Raw genomic sequence first — 21,047 nt, forward strand, 5'->3', positions numbered from 1 at the left:
TGATCACAGATTGGATATTCCTCAAAATAATCCAATCAACAGACACATCTGTCTGTAATTTGACATTGTCCTTCTTATGACATTTCTATACGATTATTATTATTTGTTGTTTATAATTTTATGTACAATAATAAATATAAAGGAAATAAATTATTAAATTCAATAAATAAAAAAGTATTATGGAGGAATATATTTTGAATAATCTTTGACTATGATTTTAAATCATTAGAAAATCTCATCCCCTTCATCATTTCAGCCCGGAGGACGTCCACTGCTGAATAATAAAAATTAATCTACGTAGGAATTATTAAGTACAATCCTAGTAAGTTAACCATGGACGTTAGTAAATATTTAAACGTATGCGCTACGTGCTTAAGCTCTGATCGAAGGTTGATAGCAGTCAAGGATGTGAGAAATTTTATGAAGTTCTCCAAAATTAAGGTAATTCGTTTTTTATATTAAATTATATTGTATCTTTCGAACTATTCTTATACTGTTGGCTGCAGATGGTCTTTACAGCTTCACCGAAGGATAGGGTGAGAGCATATAGCACTCCAAACCCACAGAAGGACTTATGAAAGTCGAAGGACGACACCTACCTGGTGGATGTGACTCTAGTCTGGGGGCACTGCTAGGGGTTGGAACTTTGGCTTAAGCAGTTGTGATTTTGATCCCTGTTTGAATTGAACAGGGGATTCATCATAGGGGATAAAAAATGTTTTTGTATAGGGTTTATTGAAATGAAGTTTATGTCTATTCTTTTCTTACATTAGTACATTAGATTTTTTTAATTGGCAGAGATCAGATGTGAGTGTCTTCCACATATGCTGGGAATGTGATGCTATAGTGAAGAAAATTGTTGTGTTCAGGGAGAAAGCTATAAAGGCTCAAAACATTATCAATCACATAGTAAAAGCAAATATGGTAAGATTTATTTATTAATTTTCTATTGTACATGGCATTTATATATTTGTGGCCTTCTACAAATATATAAATGCATGTAACCTGTGATAATGTGTGTATGTATACAATCTCTTAACAATATGTATTACTTGAGGTATATTTTGTACAAATTCATTTGCAAGACTACCTCTGTCTACCCTATATTTTAAATGAAATTCTACTAGTTAAATAAACTATGTTTTGTATTGTTCATTTAAGTTGATACAATGTCTAAGATGTTAGATATTGTTATTTACAAGAGTATGCAACCACTTTGCTTTGCAAATACAGTATGTATTTTATTACAAAAAAAGAATACAGAGCTATTGAATTTTTAATATGTTGAATCATTGGAGGGAAAATACAAATCTTTACAATAGTACAAAATATTTGTTTTATTTTCATAAGTAGAAAAGGATAGCACAAACATACAATACAAACCTTTATTTTTATGAGACCACTAGCACCTATGCTCTTTAAAGTGTTTTATGTTAATTGAAATGGCAGATTAAGCTACAAGTTACAGCTGGCTCTTGAAGTTAACATAAAATTGCAGTCACAAACGTCCATCGAAACTTTGTCCAGTTTGATTCAAAGTGAAGTCAAGATGTGCCAAGTTGCCACAGTGGACATCCAGAATGATGCTAAGCCTCACTCTGATCGTAGTCTTGTAGAACAGCAACCATTTGTAATTCGGAAAGATATAGATGCAAAGAAATTTATAAGCAAGGTTAATAAAGATAGGCAAACAAAAGATATCACAAAATATAGTATAGAACATGTTGATTGTGATAATCTTGAGGGTGATGATGAAGAGATGGAGAAAGAAGTTGATAAAAATGAGGAAGCCGAACAAGGTAGTCAAGAATTTTGTAACTAACCTACCCTTGTAACTAAAGATCTTAGGTATACACTGAGTATTCATTCCATAGACATCCTTTATGCTAAATTTCATTATTATTTGAGTCCTCATGGATGATAATGGAATGGTGCACCCGCCGGCGCTAACGCTGGTGGACCATCAGTTGAGAATGCAAAGATGAACATGAGGTCAGGTCAGTTCGCCCAAGTGACAAATGCACCTAGAATTTATCACGATGGCTTTCAGGGGGAACCGCATGAAGGTCAACCTGACATGCTACTTTGCCAGCAGTGGGATCAACAAGCACTGTCTCTCTTGACTATTTGAGTCACTAATATGTAAAGAAAAAACAAACACATCTTTAATTTTGATATCAGCTGTATCCCGTGCCATTGATTGTGAGATTACAGGTTAAAACAGTACCATGTTTTGTGCACTAACTTTCACTGTAAATCAACCAGTAGTTTTTACATGAAATAGTCAAAAACATCCATCTAATGTCACAATCATTTCTATTTATAATAATCACAGGTTTAGTTTAGTTAGGTTTAGAACTTTCTAGATTATGTATATTTTATTTGTAGAATCTGCACCACCATCAGAATATGATGTAGAAACAATCAACAAAAGTCAGAACATATTTACGGTCCGAGTTATTAGTGAAAAGGAGATGATGAAATTCAGAGAAGACAGAAGAAACGACAAGAGTTTCCAGAAATGTCGCAACAAGTGCGAAACTTGTGTTGTGTACTTTAAAGGGAAAAGAATATTGGAGGAGCATCAAAAGAAACATGATAAGGTGAGGCGAATGTAACCCCATCTCCTTTGGAAATTATATACTCTATTTCTCTCTCTCTGCCTAGCCATTTCCCATTTCATTTGGGATCGACTCTCCTAGTCCTTCTTAGAGAAAGGGGGAAGAGATTGTTAGTAATGTGGACTAATAAACCTATTACTAGCAATATACCATGTCAGGTTGACCTCCACGCGGTGCCCTCTGGAAACCATCGTGATAAATTCTTGGTGAATTTGTCACGATGTGCTAACTAACCTGACCTCATGCTCATGCTATCATCCTCCACTGGTGCCTCGCCAGCGTAATCCATTAGCGCAGGGAGGTGCAACATTCCATTATCATCCATTAAAAAAAGAGTCCTTAGACATCTGTCCTGTGTCGTCGAATCGTAAACAATTTTTGTCAATAATAATCAATTTTCAATTCTTGTCCCTAACGGGTCTGAAAAAGGGCGAGCACAAGCGGGTCTAAATAGCGAACTCTGAAAAAGCGCCAGGGCCGGTGGAAACTGGCATGTAACGCATGCGAGCGCCTCGTCAAAGGGGGCGCCATCACGAAGTTCGGATATATATCTAAATAATAATAATAATAATAAATAATATAATTTTATTAAAATATAGGATCTACAGAATACTTAATAAATTATAATAAATAATTTAACTCATTGAGAATGATGTATGTACAGAATTAGATGTTAAAACCATTATATCTAATTTTGTATACTAAATCCAGATTTATTAAATAGTAATTAAAAAATTTCATGTCATTTTATATATAATTTTAATGGTAAGAAACAGTTAATTTTTTTTTAAATAACAGGGAGCGCTAGGATAAAAAATGCATGCGAGCTCTGAGGACCCGAGAGCTGGCCCTGGCGAGCACACTAGATCTATGTAGGTCAGTGCTACAGATCCAAGCTCCTGACAACAGCCCACACACCCCAATAAATAAAATTAAAAAAAAATCATCCAGATTATATACGACATGCCAGTATTGTAAATTAGCAGGTACAAAATCGTTGAGAAACTCTTTTGATAATATATTCAAAGTTTGTTTTTGTATTCTTTAATCAAAAACATACAAAACAAATTCTATATAATATTTTTACTTACTGTTTTTAATTTTTAATTTACTTCACTGTCTACCATCTTACCATTAAAACATTTATCCTCTTATAAATAGTTTTATTACATATTTCTACAACAAAATAACAATAAAACTTTGCATGTATGCAGGAAAATAAATTTGTCTGCACGATATGTGATCAGCGGTTTCCTACCGAGGCAGCATTGGAGTATCACACACAGACGCATTATAGGTGAGGTGCATTTAAAAATGTATTGAAAAAAAAATTCAACACTCATTATATTAATATACATTATATTCATACTGGATGAAAACCCGGCTTCGCTCGGGTGAAACGTGGGTAGATATTTCTGTAGGCATCGATTCTCACGGAATATTAAAAGTAAGCAAGGCATAGATTTGTAAAACTTCGTTCATTGTGTTTGATAAATATAATAAATAAAAAGTGCAAAAGTTTTTATACAAATTATTTTTTTTTGTAAAACTTTTAGTTGGACAAAGTATAATTAAAATTAAACGATATTTAACGCAGTATAAAAATAGAATCATTAAAGTAGATTAGAATAAAAAATGATTTATTCAAATAAACTTACATTCAAGCATTTTTTTAATAATCATCACATTTTTTTCTACCTACCGCTTATTCAGAAAGCTGTCTCATCACAAGAAGCATGAGCAAGAAACTTGCGTGTTGCTTTTTTAAATAATTTTGTGATTACTTTACATTATTAAGTTAGTGTGTACACACACTAACTTAATAAACAACACTACAAACTACCAACTAGCACTAGTCCCTACAAGCTGCACTCGTTCACGAGTATGATCATTGTTTATTTACTAGTCTTCAGTTTTTTTTTTAAATAAAAGCAGCCTATACCTATCCTTATACAATATACTTTCACGTTAAATTTCATAGAAATACCTTAAAGTCCTATGTCTATGATTGTGGTACACGCGAAATTTAATTAAGATCCGTTGAACTTTTATAATATTAAGTGTGTATTTCCCATGAATTGCAGAAGTTACGTATGTCAAACATGCTACGAGGAGTTCCGTGACGAGTATTCTGTGGATATTCATTATCAAGATGAACACGACGAGACCAGACACCAGTGCGGGGACTGCGACGCAACATTACCGTAAGTTTTAGGCATATGAAAATAATATAAGAAGCGAGTAAGCCACCAGCAATATGTAATACTAGTTTTTACCCGCGGCTTCTCTCGCATCAAATCGTATTGTCTGTGAGTGACAGAAGAAAATAACAATAAATATATGATTTATAACTTCATTACTCGCTGCTAGATGGTGCTGAAGTAGCATAATGTTGATTTTTATTTTTATATATATATATTTTAATACAAAGTATTCTATTAAGTTATTATTTAAGTTATTTCTAATACCTCCAAGAACATGTGTATAAAATTTCATGATGATCGGTTCATTAGTTTTTGCGTAACAAACAGTCCTACTGTCACATTTATAATATTAGTAAGCACTTGATACGTGAAGCAAAAACTTTCTACCTCTTTTTATTATTATTATTTATCTTACTTTGCGCGAATGGAGCAGTATGAAATTTCGTTTATGTAGGGAAAGAGTGCAGAATGTAAATTTTTTTTTTTATTATGTTTAAAAAACATCACACACAACTTATGTTGTATTTGACACACACTCTTCTGTTTAATTGTTATTGCTGGTCCAAAGATCTTGGACAAAGAGATTTGTATTTGTTATTATGGACGTAAATAGTGTAATTTTGACTACTTGATAACGACTGGTATTGAAAAGTATACGAGCTGAGTCCTTCTCTAAATATATACAATGTATAACTCAAAGGTGACTGACATAGTGATCTATCAACGCACAGCCCAAACCACTGGACGGATCGGGCTGAAATTTGGCATGCAGGTACATGTTATGACGTAGGCATCCGCTAAGAAAGAATTTTGTTTAATTCTATCCCCAAGGGGATGAAAGTTTGTATGAAACTGTCATTTTTAAACCGATCGGGCTGAGACTTTGCATGCATAAAGCTACTATGACGTAGGCATCCCCAAAGAAAAGATTTTGATAAATTCCACCCCTAAGGGGAGAAATTAACGCGTGTGAAGCCGCGTGCAAAAGCTAGTTAGTTCATAAGACTCGTTCACTTGATATATCATAAGAGTCTGTAATAGACCTACACGAATAAAGATATTTTGAATTCGAATAGTTGTATCTCTTTTCTGGCGTTTCTTATTTATTGTTATTTGTTGCAGTAATAAACGATCGTATTTAAAGCACCGACGATCAGTACACGGCAAAATGGTGGCCTGCCCTTATTGTAACAAGATGGCGAGTAACAGCAGTAGTTTAAAGAAACATATATTGTGAGTATTACAATAGTAGTTTAAAGAAACATATATTCTAAGTGTTACAATAGATTGTAACATATAAGTGTTACATATATTCTAAGTGTTACAATAGTAGTTTAAAGAAACATATATTGTAAGTATTACAATAGTAGTTTAAAGAAACATATATTGTAAGTGTTACAATAGTAGTTTAAGGAGAATACATATATTGACATATAAGTATTACAATAGTAGAAACATATAAAGATTACATATATTGAAATATATAGTGTATTACAATAGTAGTTTAATCATTACAATAGTAGTTTAAAGAAACATATATTGTAAGTGTTACAATAGTAGTTTAAAGAAACATATATTGTAAGTGTTACAATCATACACGTAAAGGTACGATAAGTCTTCTTCGGATTCCGTCATTTGAATTTAAGATAGATATTCTTATTTTGACGGCCTCGGTGGTCTAGCGGTTTAATACACCGCCTTATTTCTGATGGTTGCGGGTTCGATTCCTCGCACGGTACAAACAGTTGTATTCATGAGTATGATTGTTTGTATCGGTCTGGGTGTTTTCAAATATCGTTGTATATGTATCAGTTATCTAGTACCCATAACACAAGCTTTAGCTAGCTTTTAACTTGGGTCTAGATGGCGAGGATAAGATATACACTTGGACCTCTTGTGAGATTTTTTTTAATGATGTTCCCGCCTGCGCTAACGGTTTACGCTGGCGGGGCACCAGTGGAGGATGATAAGATGAACATGAGGTCAGGTCAGTTAGCCCATCGTGACAAATTCACCAAGAATTTATCACGATGGTTTCCAGGGGGAACCGCGTGGAGGTCAACCTGTCATGGTACATAGCTAGCAATAAGATATTCAATCCACATTACTAACAATCCTCTTTCCCCCCGGCCGTGCACCGGTGGAGGATGATAAGATAAGCACGAGCTCGGTTAGTTAGCCTATCGTGACAAATTCACTAGGAATTGAACATGATGATGATTTGAGGAGTCAACCTGACATAGTACATTTTTACTAACTTACTTCCTGACAAATTTGTTCAGGATACACACGCAGGCGCAAAACCTGGAATGCGACATTTGCTCAAAAAAATTCCGCACCGACATTCTGCTGCAGACCCATAAGTCCACCCACGTGTACAAGGTAAGCCAGCCAACGGCCATAACACAACCGATTCAAGTGAAAAGGTAACAGTGCTCATGTCCCTGACGGCAAGTTATTTAAAAGAGCAACACACAAGTTTCTTGCTTGTTCTTCTTGTGATGAGACAGATTTACGAATAAGCGGTAGATTAAAAAAATTGTTGTGACTATTCAAAAGTGCTAAAATTAAGTTTATTTGAATAAAGAATTTTCTATTCTATTCTATTCGGAGGTGCCAAGTTAAAATCTCATCATTAGTACATGTTTGACAACTTGACCTTGACATCCAGTAAATTGTTTGTAATTATGTTATTTGAAATGTCACAAAAAAAAAGTAGTTCAATTGAGTTTCTTGCCAGTTATTCTTAATTGGATCTGTATACTAAACTGGACGGTAGGGAAAAAATTATAATTTAAAAAATTTGACGTTCATGAGCGGCTAAAATGTCGTACATTAATAAATGATTTTTTAAATTGAATTTGCCAGAATAATTAACAGCAATTTTCTAATTGGACAAATTATATGGTAGTATTCAGGGATATTATGGATATGAAATTTCGGATACGGATAGGTTTTGGATATAGAAATGATTATTATTCCGGATACGGATACGGATGCGGATATGTAACTATTTCAGATTATCCGTTACTTTCAAAAGTAAAATACAAATAGCTAATAAAATGATTACATAACATGTCTCAATTAGGCTCCGTCCCTATCCGATATTATCCAGAAACTTTTATTTCAGATTCGGTTACTGTTACGAATATTTTTTATATCGGATATCCGATAGTTTCAGTTACGGTTACGGAGCACCCTAGCACATCGGTAATATGTATGTTGATTAATTCAAATACTTGGTAAATAAAAGTTCTAGTCTTTGACTTAAAGAAGAAACTGTTTGTTTTGCAGAAGGATGAAAACGCATACTGTACAGAGTGTGATATACAGTTCAAAACTGTCAACATCTACAGAGTACATCTCAGGACGTCCCTGAAACACGTATCCAAGCAAGATTTTAGGTAATATTCATTTCATTATGACGGCCTCGGTGGTCTAGCAGTTTAGCACGCCGCTTTACAGATTCCTCGCACGGTGAAAATATTTGTATTCATGATTAAGTGTTTTTATCGGTCTGGGTGATTTTTATGTATTTAAAAAATAAAATATCTAAGTTTTATATAAGTTGTTTAGTACACATAACACAAGCTCTGTACCTAAGCAGCTGTTTAAGTGCCACGGTAAGCCGTGGCACTTAAACAGCTGCTTAGGTACTACACAAAGAATATCTTATTTTCTCCCAATTATAAAACAGGCTGTAGGTGTGTTATGCACACATATCTATTTTGTCTGTCTGTCTGTTTGTTCCTGCTAATCGCTGAAATGGCTAGACCTATTTTGACGGGACTTTTATTAGCGGGTAGCTGATGTAATAAGTAACTAGAGTAACTTAGCTACTTTTATTTTAGAAAAATAAAGTTAAATTCCACGCGGACGAAGTCGTGGGTACAGCTAGTTTAATATAAGGACAACGTATTATATCCGTGATAAAGACGCCTGCGTTTTCGTTTCTGAACTCACCTACATACCACTCTATATACTTCACTAAGAACCATGAAACCGTTTTTACAAATAACAACTCAGATTGGTGCAAACTTAATTTGTTAATTTTGGATTGTATTTAGAAAAAATATATGTCTAACTAAAATGAGGAAGTCAAGATCTTAGAACAATAAATCACCCACTATGCCTTCTTGTCTGTAGGTTCCCGTGTTCACAATGCAACAGTCGATTCCCAACCTCATCGTACCTGAGAGCACATATGCGACACTCACATAACCTGGGGAAGAAGTATCCTTGTACTATGTGTGACAGGGTGAGTTGATAGGAACAGGTTTTTCAGACTATAATGCTGTTGGCCGCAGCCGGCATTTACAGCATCACCGGATGATAGGAGGTGAGTGCAGATGGCACTCCAAACCCGCGGAAGGACTTATGGAGCGGCTGAAGGCCAACTCCCGCCTGACGGATACGACTTTAGTCTGAGGGCACCGCTACAGGTTCGAACCTAGGCTAGGCGTAATTTCGATCTCCGCTTGAATTGGACGGGGGATGAATCGGAGGGGGAGATCGGGGGGAGAGATAGTCGTCGAAATTCGGCTATAATTAATTTAAATTATAAATTTGATCATTATCCTTTTATTTGAGCATTTTCTCACATAGAAACCGGCATTTTTTATTGTTAATTACTTTACATTATATTATTTTTGAAATATGTTTTTAGTGTACAATAATTTCAGGTAGACATTATTTAACACCTAGATTTATTTCAATTAAAGTGCCCACGGGTTATCATCCGGTCCCAACGTGTAAATTTACTTTCGTTGCGGAGTGACCCACCGGTAGACATGCCGTGTTTAACGTGTTTAATAATACGTATACTCCGTAATCTCTCTTAAATAATTTATTAAATTTTTCACAGGTATTCAAAAGAAACAGATTACTTCAAATTCACATAAGTATAAAACATGAAGGCAAACCAAGAAAGAAGGTCGGTTGTCATACCTGCAACAAGGAGTTTACGGTAAAATTACTTTGCCCCTTACACCTTTAGCGCCATCTAACGGCAAGAATATATTTATAATGCATTGCACTCTAAAAAACCATAAAACAATTCAATAAAACACGCTTGGACTGCGTTGGCTATTGCAGTGGAGAAAACTAATTAATTAGAAATAAAAATTCTATTCTGAAAAATAATAATGTAATTTCATTCTTTTTTTATTCATCATACAAATTTTTTATTCTATCTATGGTCTATGGGTGTTTACTTTTTTTTTTAATATTACAGAGTAAGACAGCATTACGGGATCACATGAACATACATACAGGTAATCGGCCGTACGTTTGCAAATTATGCGAAGCCACTTTCAGTTTTAAGGCATCCCTATACACGCATAACAAATTGGTACACTTGAAGAATAAAGTGCAACGAAATGACGCTACCACATTCCACAAAGCGAAAACTACAGAAAATCTCAGTATACCAGCACATAGAGAAATTCTTACAAAGGACCATGGAGAAAACCCTACTGGAATTGAGGAACATAAACAATCACCTACTAATGAAAAAATAAATGTATATTTTAATGATACAGAGATGGATAGAGAAACTTTTAATAATGCAGACAGGCATAGACAAACTCGCAATAATAAAGAAAAGCATAGTGATTCAGGTCACGATATAGAGAAGTATGCAAAATCTCCGAAGAACGAAAGTCATCGTGTAGAATACACGAAAGAACAAGACTGGATTGAGGTATTCTTTAATAAGTAGTGCAATAATTATTAGTAAAAATAAAAATTGTCAGATGATAAAATTTATTGTGTTTTCTTTATGCTTACAATTCAGTACTACTTTCGCTGCTATAATCTTCACTTTCATCATCTCAGCCCGGAAGACGTCCACTACTGGACATAGGCCTCCCCCAAAGATCTCCATAATCTTCACTTTAGATACAATAATTATATTAGGAGGATTATAAGAAGTAAAGACAATTAAAATTTTATTCATTTCTGAAGTTAAACAAGTTACAGTTATTACAAATTTATCATGCAACGGCTTTCTTCCAGACTTAAAATAAATTTAGGGTATCGGTGGTCTAGCAGTTTAATACACCGACCGGTTCGACTACTCGCACGTATTCTCTAGTACACTTACCACTTTGTTCGTACGACACACACATTTGTATTTGTGTGCTTTTATGTCTGTGTGTGTTATGTTACATACATAATATACACTGACATAAAAACTCGTACCTCGAAGCTGAACCCTAATGAATTAAAAAAATATCAAAGTTATGTGTCACTGTCACTATCAATGTCAGCTACTGTCAATCAAAACAATTTTGATCGCAGTCTGTCGAAGTTTTTAAGTTATTTAATTTCTTGGTTATTTTTGTTTATTTCTTATTAAAATAATAATATTAATGTTATATACCATTTAGAACTTTGAAAATATTATACAATGGTACGCAAGTTCAAATTTCACGAGCAAAAATTGCTCAAAAAAGTTGATTTTATATCATGGAAGCTCGACAACAATATACACGAGGTTAAGATTATGAAAAAATATTATATTCAGAAGCGAGAAGATTATACAAAGTTAGTATTCCATACAAATATAGTTTTAATTGTACACAGATTATAAATTTTGTGAAGATATTAATTAAAACGTTTTGTACAGGTATAAAAAAATGGCTAGAGAAATTCGTGATTTAGCGAATAAAATCAAAGATTTGGATGCGAATAACGAGTTTAGGACAGATTCAAGTGCTCAATTATTAGAGAAGCTGTATCAAATTGGCCTCATACCCACGAGGTGGGATTTGTCACTGGCCAGCACAGTGTCAGCGAGTGCATTTTGTAGAAGACGGCTCCCTGTTGTTATGATTAGAAGTGAGTAATCGTAGCATTTTCTATATTAAGACTAGCAGACCCGGCCACTGGTTGTGGTTATGGTTCTTGAATAAAATAATATTATGACTACATAGAGTATATATAAATAGGTCATTTGTTTTATAAAAAAGTTAGTCCTTATTTTAGTGAAATATAAAGTCTATTTTGATACAGCAACCATTTATTATTGAATACCTATACTTTGTTAATTTTGTGTTAATGCATTTTATATAAACACTCACTCATTATTAAGGAATAACCTATAAAAATAGGTAATTAATAATTATTTTCGATAGTGCCACAACCCTATTTAAAAAATGCAAAATCCTGGCAACATTGGAAACATTAAATTTGTCTCCGGGATTAAAAAACAGACTATAGTTATATTTACCACCAAAAAAATGCTAGATCCATACATTTATTATACAGTAGAGTCTACTAAACCACTGGAATGATCACTATCAGCAGTGACCAGTTTGTCTTTTTTCTTCCTCAATCTCTTTTCAATCTCCTTCCTCAAATTTGTGTCAAATTTGTGACACAAAATTTTAGCAGTGACTCTGTGATAGTAGGAGTAATAATTTGTCTATGTTTTGAAATGTAATTGGTAGCTTGTGTATCTGTTACCTTTTTTCATCTCAAATGATTATGCGTTATACCCACATGTTATGTGTTATTCAGATCTATAGGTTGAAACTTTACAGTAATAATTATATTACTGTAAAGTTTCATCAAAATCTATTCCATTATTTTTTGCATGAAAGAATAACAAACACGCACCATACTCACAAACTTTTGTGTTTATAATATTATTAAGATATACTAAATTTCTATTTTTATAATTCTTATGCTGTTTAAATTTGTGTGTGTGTACCTTACACACAGTTACTTATAATTTTAATTAGGTTTATTTTCTATTTATATATTAAATAATTTGCATATTTATATTCACAAATATTTCAGATAAAATGTCAGAGAATTTGAAAGAGGCCACAAAATTTATAGAGCAGGGCCATGTGAGAATTGGTCCGGAGGTGGTGAAAGATCCAGCCTTCCTCGTCACACGGTCACTTGAGGACTTTGTCACATGGGTAGACAGTTCTGCTATCAAGCGACATGTCATGGAGTATAATGAAATGGTCAGTATAATTGCAATAAATTTGCTCCAGTTATATTTATATAGGACTTATTATAGCTATGAAAACTTAATTCTTAGAAATAGAAATAATCTTTATTTAAATAAAATTGATATAAATTCTTATATTTATTTTTACCACTGTGATAATAATATAGTGATGCAAATCAGCACGTTCGATAGTAGACAGTGTGCCAGTGTATATTTTATATAACGACATGTAGGTCACGCCATATATATAGTTTATGCAATTAGTGTAAGCTAGAGTAATTCAAGATGTAACAGTTAATATACAAGTTACCCTACTGTATGTGTTTACTCTCACCACCGCTCCTGTCATCACACCACTTATTCCGATTGTGTACACACATCTATATACAGGAATAATATACAATAATAAAGAAATAAAGAATACATTATAAAGAGGAAAGATTTATATTTTCATTTGCAAAAAACACACTAAAAAAATACTCAACCGATTACAGTTTTTCACCATTAGAATGCTAGTCTTTCTAATTGCCAGGCTCTATTTACTAGTAGATAAAATTTGGGATCCCTTCTAATACATAAAAAATTTAACTGAAGGTATAAAATTGCCATTCAACGTTTGTCATTTTGCAATTTGTTATATTAAGGAGTATATTTTAAAAGTTATAAAATTAAAGAATCTTGAAAAAACTTTTACCAATATATTAAATAAAATTGTCTTTTTCAGAGGGATGACTATGATATGGTGTAAGTTCAGTACGAGACTCTACAATGGATCCAGTCTGATATTATGTTCGCGTTTATGTATATATTAATTGTAATTAGAAATAAGGAGCAAAAGATTGAGAAGAATGTGTATAAATTAAAAATATACGTAAAAAAATATAAAAGTTTTATTCTTTGATAATTTCACAATATATAATCATTTATTTACATAGTGTTTTATATTTTATATAACAGTGGCAACCTCGGTGGTCTAGTGGTTTAGCATTTCACTTTACTATCCGATGGTCTTGGGTTTGATTCCTCGCATGGTACAAACATTTGTATTGATGAGTATGATTGTTTGTGTGTGGGTGTTTTGTATGTATTATATGTATTTATTAAAAAAAAATGCATTCATGTATTTATATCAGTTTTCTAGTACCCATAACATAAGTTCTGTTTAGCTTGGAACTAGATGGCGTTGTGTGAATTGTCCTGAGTATATATATATGTCCTGAGTATTATAATTTGTTCAGATTGGACAAGTTTCCCGTCACAAATACGGCATTTATCTTTCACCCTTGCTTTGTAGGTTGGTTTTGGCCATCAACAACATAGTTTCTGCATTTAGCCTCTAATTTGGGCACTTGTATATAGTCAGACACCTGGCTGACATCATCAACATATCTTTCACTAGTGCCCTAGCATATACCGTTAGTCCAAACAGGAGAATGATTATACCTTGAACTAGCTATACGCTTTTACCTTTTAGGTTAACCATAGACAATCAGCCGAGTATTCTAGACCGAGCTATACATGTCTAGACTATATTGACAGCATGTCTCCTTGTGTTCTATTTTCTAATACCATAGCTATTCTCATTAGGGCGTCGGCTTGCGTTGACGTAGCATCAGCTAGTTTCTTCAAAGCCTCTGCCTGCACTAGGGCTGCGTCTGCCGTCTTCGCTGCCACACACGCTCTCTGCTCCTCGGCTTTCGCTCGCAACAGTTCGGCGTTGGCGCGCTTTTTTTCTATCTCTATTAACCATTTGGGGTACAAATCTGAAAATACAAATTTTACTACATTTTTTATTGACTTCGGAAAAAATGATTTTTTCAGGTATCTTTTGTGTTTGTTATCTCAAAACTCAGTAGAACAAGAGGTGAATTTTAAAATTTCACTATCATCTGAAACTTAGTTCCGCCGCTAGCTAGCTCCTAGCTATGTTTGTTAACGATTAAAGACCATTTGTGGTACTAAATATGGTGTTTTCACCTACCCCTATGACGTTATGTTTGACGTGATGTGGTGTCGCTACATAATTTATTTGTTTATTAAATTATTGTACATTAGTAAGTTTATTTGATAGTGTATTACACAGATTGTTAACGCGTACATTCGGGGCAGAGTCGGGACGTAGACTGACTTTACATTGAACTTAATCTATGTTATCTAGACAGTAGTACCTGTCTGAAAAGGTCTCAAATGTTGACAGAAATATTACAAGAGTAGGCACAAACATTTGAAATGACCCAAGTTTGTAGACCTAATAAATATATAGATCTATATTAATAAATAAAAATTATTAAACATAGATGTAATATCTATAAGATATATAGATATTACATCTATGTTTAATAATTATTTTTAAGGTAAACATAATGGAATTTAAAATGAATCCCTCTATTTTAATAACTAGCTTTTGCCCGCGGCTTCGCTCGCGCTAATTTATCCCCTTAGGGGTGGATTTTATCAAAATCCTTTCTAAGAGGATGCCTACGTCACAGTAACTTTATGAATACAAAGTCTCAGCCCGATCGGTTCAAAATTGACAAAGTTTCATACAAATTTTCACCCCTATTTCTTACTTATTTTATGCCCTTGGGGGTAGAATTAATAAAAATCCTTTCTTAGCGGATGCCTACGTCATAACATCTACCTGCATGCCAAATTTCAGCCCGATCCGTCCAGTGGTTTGGGCTATGCGTTGATAGATCACTGTGTCAGTCACCATTGAGTTATATATATTTAAATATTAGTGTTTGGTTTAAATAAATATACTTACTATGCGCTAATGATTCACTGTAGTTATTTTCTGATAACTCAACTTGCTCGTCATCACTAGATTCCACACTTTCATCAATCTCCCTCTCGGCTCCTGTAACAACAATAATAACAACCTTGTATAATTCACGCAACGCCATCTAGTCACAAGAGCTTGTGTTATGGGTACTAGACAACTGATATATTTTAGAAATTTTTATTATTGCCTTTCCACTCGTATTGGTTAGCGTGATGTTATATAGCCTATAGCACTCAGGGATAATATACCTTTATAAAGTTAATTTTTTTTTTAAATTGGTTCAGTAGAACCAAATCTTACCCCAAACAAACATGCAAACTCTTTCCTTATAATCTTTACTAGCTACTCGCCCCGTCTTGGCCCGGGTGTGCATGTATTATATATATATAAACCTTCCTCTAGAATCACTCTATCTATTAAAAAACCGCTTTAAACTCTGTTGCGTAGTTCCTAAGATTTAAGCATACATAGGGACAGACAGCGACGTTGTTTTATATTATATAGTGATATATAAAAATTACGTGTCACGTTGTTTGTCCGCGATGGAATCCTAAACTACTGAAACGATTGGAAATTTAATTTGCTCATTGTGTGCAATTTGATCCTACTTGAAAGACAGGATAGCTTACATACCAATTTATAGTTGCAATATGATTTAACCTTAGCCACAGGAACGCGAGGCCGGGTCTACTAGTCTTATATATAAAATTCTCGTGTCAGTTTTCATTCCCATACTCCTCCAAAACGGCTTGACCGATTCTCATGAAATTTTGTGAGTGTATTGAGTAGGTCTGAGAATCGGCTAGATGTAGTCCAGCCCTTAATTTTTTTTTTATGTTAAGGCAAAATAAAGTTTGCCGGGACAGCTAGTATTAATATATAAATTAATTTGTTAACTGGACAGGCAACCAAATTAACAGGTAATAGGCAAACCATTCCATTTATATCTATTTAATAAACTATATAGCTATTTAAAATACCGTTTTACTGTACCTGACAACCTATCACTGGCATCGCTCATTGTTTTATTGAAGTCATTGGATACATTTTCTTGATATGCCTCCAGCTTCACCTCCACTTCACTGAGAAGAATATTCTGGAACATCACATACATTGCATTTTTATCCTACAGATTAATAGATCAATCTCCTATAGATTAAATTAAAACCTTTTTTAATTTTAATAACAGTAATGAAGGTAAAAAAATATAATTTTACTACACTACTACAGTTCTAAAAAATTTACTTATCTTAGGACAAAACTTAATCGCAGGACAATTCACGCAGCGCCATAAATACCTAAGTTAAGCTAGCTAGCTTGTGCTATAGATCCTAAATAACTGATACAAATACATAGATATATATTCTTTCGTAAATAGATATATATTATACATAGAAAACACCTAGATTGCTACAAACAATCATAAATAATAAATGATTGTGCGAGGAATCGAATCCGCGACCGAATCGAAAGTAATTCGGTGTGCTAAACCGCTACACCACTGAGGCCATCTTATAATTCTTATTTGATTTACTTACTTTTTAACTTTACAATTTTTGTTTATATTTGTTTATACATTGGACCCCGCACTAGGCGTACTTGTATCGCAGGAGTCCACAAAAGAATTGTCAGATGTTATTAACTAATACAGATTAATGAGTCAAGTAGACTTCACATATCATAAGATAACAGTCTGTAATAGACCCACAGGAATAAATATATCTTAATCTGTTTTGATTTAAAAAGACATAATTGAATTCTACATTATATATTAAGTTTCTTAAGATGTCTAATGGCTATAAAGATTTTAAGTACAGTTAGTATGTTTTCTACATACAGGAGAGTATAGAGACAATCCTAAATTGACACATTAAACATATTTTATCATAATTCGCATGGACAAAGCCTTAAGGTATAACTAGTTCATATATAATGAATCCTCACACACTCTAGCCTAAGTGGTCTCGGACAGTGCTGTTTCAGAGAAGCTTCCTCCCAAACACACTTAAGTTTGTTGAATGAACTACCTGCCGAGGTTTGCTCAAGAGACTACGGCATGGGGATTTTCATGAAAGGTATTTTAAGGTTTCTTAAGTGTCGGCAATGTGCATGTGACACCCCTGGTGTTTTAGGCATTCATAGGGTATTGCAACCATTTACCATTAGATTGGTCATATGCTTGTTTACCACTATTATAGTATTTTTTTTTTATTAAAATATATTATTTAACTATTGCTGTAAATTGATTAGTGTTTGTTATCTAATTTGATAAATAATAGTGAAATAGGATATCTAACATCACTGTCTGCATCTGTTCCAGATATCTTCCTCTCAAAATGTGGTCCCAATATCACAAGAGCCCTCTTCTCCAGTTTTGTTAATGGCCTAACACTCTTAGTTGACGCTGAACCCTTCCTCTTTAGCATTCTCAGTTTATTCTTTAATTTATTTTTAAAATCACTCCAGTACTGAAAATAAGTTTAATCATTTCAATTAGTAAATTTTATATGGATTTAAGAATAGTTCAATGGGTTGATTATTTTGTTGGCTAGCTGTCTTTCATCATCTAAAATAAAATAATTTTTCTAAGTATCCCACATTACTCCTTATCACAGCACCTGCCAATAAAAGTCCCGTCAAAATCTGTCTGGCCATTTCATAGATTACCCAGAGCAAACTAAAAACTGAAACTAACAGTAGTCTAAGTTACTATGTATTACAACAGTTACCTGCCAAAAAAAGTCCCATCAAAATTGGTCCAGCCATTGTAGAGATTAGCCGGAACAAACAGACAGACAGACAAAATTTGTTAAAAATGTTATTTTGGTGTATATACCGTATTTATATTCATATGCATGTAGTAAAAAACGGTTATTTCAATATTACAAACAGACATTGCAATTTTATTTATATGTATAGATATCATTATTATTTAAGCATATGTTTATTAAGTGTTGAATTTGCCTTTCCCAATGGCTTTCACTATGTGTGATATTCCATCTTCCCCATCCATCCACTCCACACCGCCATCATAAATTCCTGGTGAATTTATCACGATGGGCTAACTGACCTACCCTCATGCTCATCCTATGATCCTCCACTGGAGGTTTGTGTGAATAAACCATTATCACAGGTGGGTGAACCATTCCATTATCATCATTGAAAGAACCATTTGGTTTCCAGAGGTGTTTGCATAGAGGTCAACCTGATAAAATAGTACCTACCTACTCTACCTAGTAACCTAGTTCACAAAAAATATATATTTGTAAATTTACTTAATGTGTAATTCCTTACCTTACTCCAACCATCAGAGTTCTTCTTTGTGCCGCCGCGACAACCGTTGAGGGTATTGGTGAGCTCCTCCCAAAGACGTTTCGATATGTGCCGCGCTTCGAACGATCTAAAACTCCCCGTTGCAAATCCTACATGCTGCCCCATAAAGTCGATCAATGCGTTCATTTGCTCCAACGAGACATGACGTGAGGATCCCATTGTATCTGGTGAACAAGTTTTGTGAATCGGTAAATAAGTTTATATCTGTGTTATATATTGAAATGCGAAATTCAAATTCAAAAACCATTTTTTCAAAATTTTAGCCGCTTATGAACATCAATTTGTTTATATTATAATTTTTTCCCTACCGTTCTGTTCAGTATATAGATCCAATTGAGAAGAACTGGCAAGGAACTCAAATGAATTACTTATTTTTTCTTTTTAAATGCCAGTTTATATACAATGTATATTTATATGTGTCTATGTCTAATATTAAACGAAAATCCCGTGCATGAACATAATTTTCATGTACGCCCGTCCTTCTATAAATCCTTCAAGTAACTCGTTCTATGTAGGACCGATCATATTAAAATAATTTAGATATTTACACCTGAATATTTGAATATAGTCAGTTGGCACGTAGTAGTTTTATTAATATTTTTTTGATTAGGTATAACATTATAAAATTTTTGTTTATATATTTTTAAATAGACATAAAATCGGTTAGTTTTATATGAATATGGGGAATGAACAGAAAATTAACAAATGTTTACCTCTCATTTTCTATTTCTATATTAAAATTATCATTCTCAAATATTTATTTGTTTATATCAGTTTTATGAGGAATATAAAAAAAAACAGAGTATTGAGTTGACACCACAGATGGCTTTCTAATCTGAACATTCAGAACTAGAAGTGTTCAACACGAGTTAACTCGAGTTGTGCCGAATTCGAGTTAACTCAAATTGAATTCTCTCAACTCGAGTTGGGAATTGGCTTGACGATAGTATGAAATAATCAAAGATTTAACGAGTTTAGGGGAATAATCATATAATGAGGTCTTAAAAAAATTTAGATTAATAAGAGTCTCAATAAAATCAAAGATTAAAATATTGCAATCAGCCATTTTATCTGAAACACCAATCACAGCGCATGACGTCACGCTTAGGTAAACAAACAAACTGCACTGTTGTGACTTGTGTGGTTCTACTGATTACGCATTTGGATTGATTTTTTATTAGTTTAAGTGTAATTTATCTCCAATTGACTCAACAATAGAATCTAAAAGTTAATTTAACAGTTGCACTTATTAAAAATTTTTTAAATGAAACTATACTTTTCTCTTTAAATTGCCTTTCACATTCTTCAAGAATCATAACTTTTCGTTTTTTAGCTATATAGGGTTGATCTGTTGAGTCAGATGTTTGTCTTCTGGCTAATTGGCAAATAAATTTTTTGGGCATACATCCTGGTTTCGTGCGAACTTGTGATACGGACCCCATTACATGATACTCCATATAATTTTCCATATCATTTGGCAACTGAAAAATAAATATAAACAATTAAAATTGATAATAAGAATGATAACCAAGAACAAACATAACTTCAATGAATAATAGGTAGGTTATTTTATAGCCTCAATAATTCAACTGTTTCACGTTTAAGTTCATAACCCAGAAATTCATGTTAACATACTCACATCAAAGTGGTCTTCACAGAAATAAAGTGGTGAATTAGTGACTACGTCGTTCGGGTTACGCCGTGCGAGCTTCAACCATTTATCTCTTATTATTTTCTTATTTGGCACATGTACAAACACCTTGTCGGGTGTTTTTATTGATGTGTTTTTACACTGAGGTACTGCACACCACTTATACACTTTGGAATTCATTTTTATCACACGAAATACGTTCACTGTTTCTCTAGCTGTACCTATAACGTTTGATGCACAGCGTACATAGTTTGATGTTTACCTAAGCATGACGTCACAGCTGACGCCATGACAGTGCAAGATATATTCGCGCGGTATTTAAAAAAAATAGAAAAATGGCTTTAAACTTCGATGAACTTGAGCTTATTACCGTAATAAAAGTTTTTTGGTAAGTAGAAAATCTTTCGTCATGCCTATTCAACCAGTAAATGAACGAATCAAAGAGTGAAAACGTAATTCGTCGTTGGATTTATGCCTTAACAGATAA

General features: G+C 33.5%; 3 protein-coding genes across 4 annotated transcripts; 2 read left to right on the plus strand and 1 right to left on the minus strand.

The window, feature by feature from the left end:
- Nucleotides 1–97: 97 nt before the first annotated feature.
- On the plus strand, nt 98–10,575 carry LOC131846157 (zinc finger protein 182-like). Its single transcript, XM_059195395.1, has 12 exons — nt 98–441; nt 799–924; nt 1,499–1,799; nt 2,389–2,603; nt 3,836–3,918; nt 4,706–4,825; nt 5,948–6,058; nt 7,108–7,207; nt 8,120–8,229; nt 8,972–9,083; nt 9,690–9,791; nt 10,059–10,575. The coding sequence occupies exons 1-12, from the start codon at nt 334–336 to the stop codon at nt 10,542–10,544; spliced, it is 1,974 nt and encodes a 657-aa protein (XP_059051378.1). The 5' UTR covers nt 98–333; the 3' UTR covers nt 10,545–10,575.
- A 541-nt stretch (nt 10,576–11,116) lies between these two features.
- LOC131846152 (U3 small nucleolar ribonucleoprotein protein IMP3) lies at nt 11,117–14,103 on the plus strand. The gene is made up of 4 exons (XM_059195389.1): nt 11,117–11,371; nt 11,454–11,665; nt 12,629–12,804; nt 13,516–14,103. Exons 1-4 carry the CDS (start codon nt 11,235–11,237, stop codon nt 13,537–13,539), a joined length of 549 nt encoding a protein of 182 aa, XP_059051372.1. The 5' UTR covers nt 11,117–11,234; the 3' UTR covers nt 13,540–14,103.
- On the minus strand, nt 14,103–20,808 carry LOC131846150 (uncharacterized). 2 transcript variants are annotated; one of them, XM_059195386.1, is made up of 7 exons: nt 20,549–20,808; nt 20,186–20,390; nt 18,871–19,073; nt 17,874–18,044; nt 16,570–16,672; nt 15,559–15,651; nt 14,103–14,554 (listed from the first exon to the last, which is right to left on the minus strand). In XM_059195386.1, exons 1-7 carry the CDS (start codon nt 20,738–20,740, stop codon nt 14,319–14,321), a joined length of 1,203 nt encoding a protein of 400 aa, XP_059051369.1. In that variant the 5' UTR covers nt 20,741–20,808; the 3' UTR covers nt 14,103–14,318. The 2 variants fall into 2 exon arrangements, with proteins under 2 accessions (XP_059051369.1, XP_059051370.1); XM_059195387.1 differs by lacking the exons at nt 20,186–20,390; nt 20,549–20,808 and adding an exon at nt 19,623–19,687.
- Nucleotides 20,809–21,047: the final 239 nt, after the last annotated feature.

This window comes from Achroia grisella, unplaced genomic scaffold (genome assembly GCF_030625045.1).
Source record: "Achroia grisella isolate CSIRO2021 unplaced genomic scaffold, CSIRO_AGI_Agris_v1 utg503, whole genome shotgun sequence".
NCBI lineage: Eukaryota > Metazoa > Arthropoda > Insecta > Lepidoptera > Pyralidae > Achroia > Achroia grisella.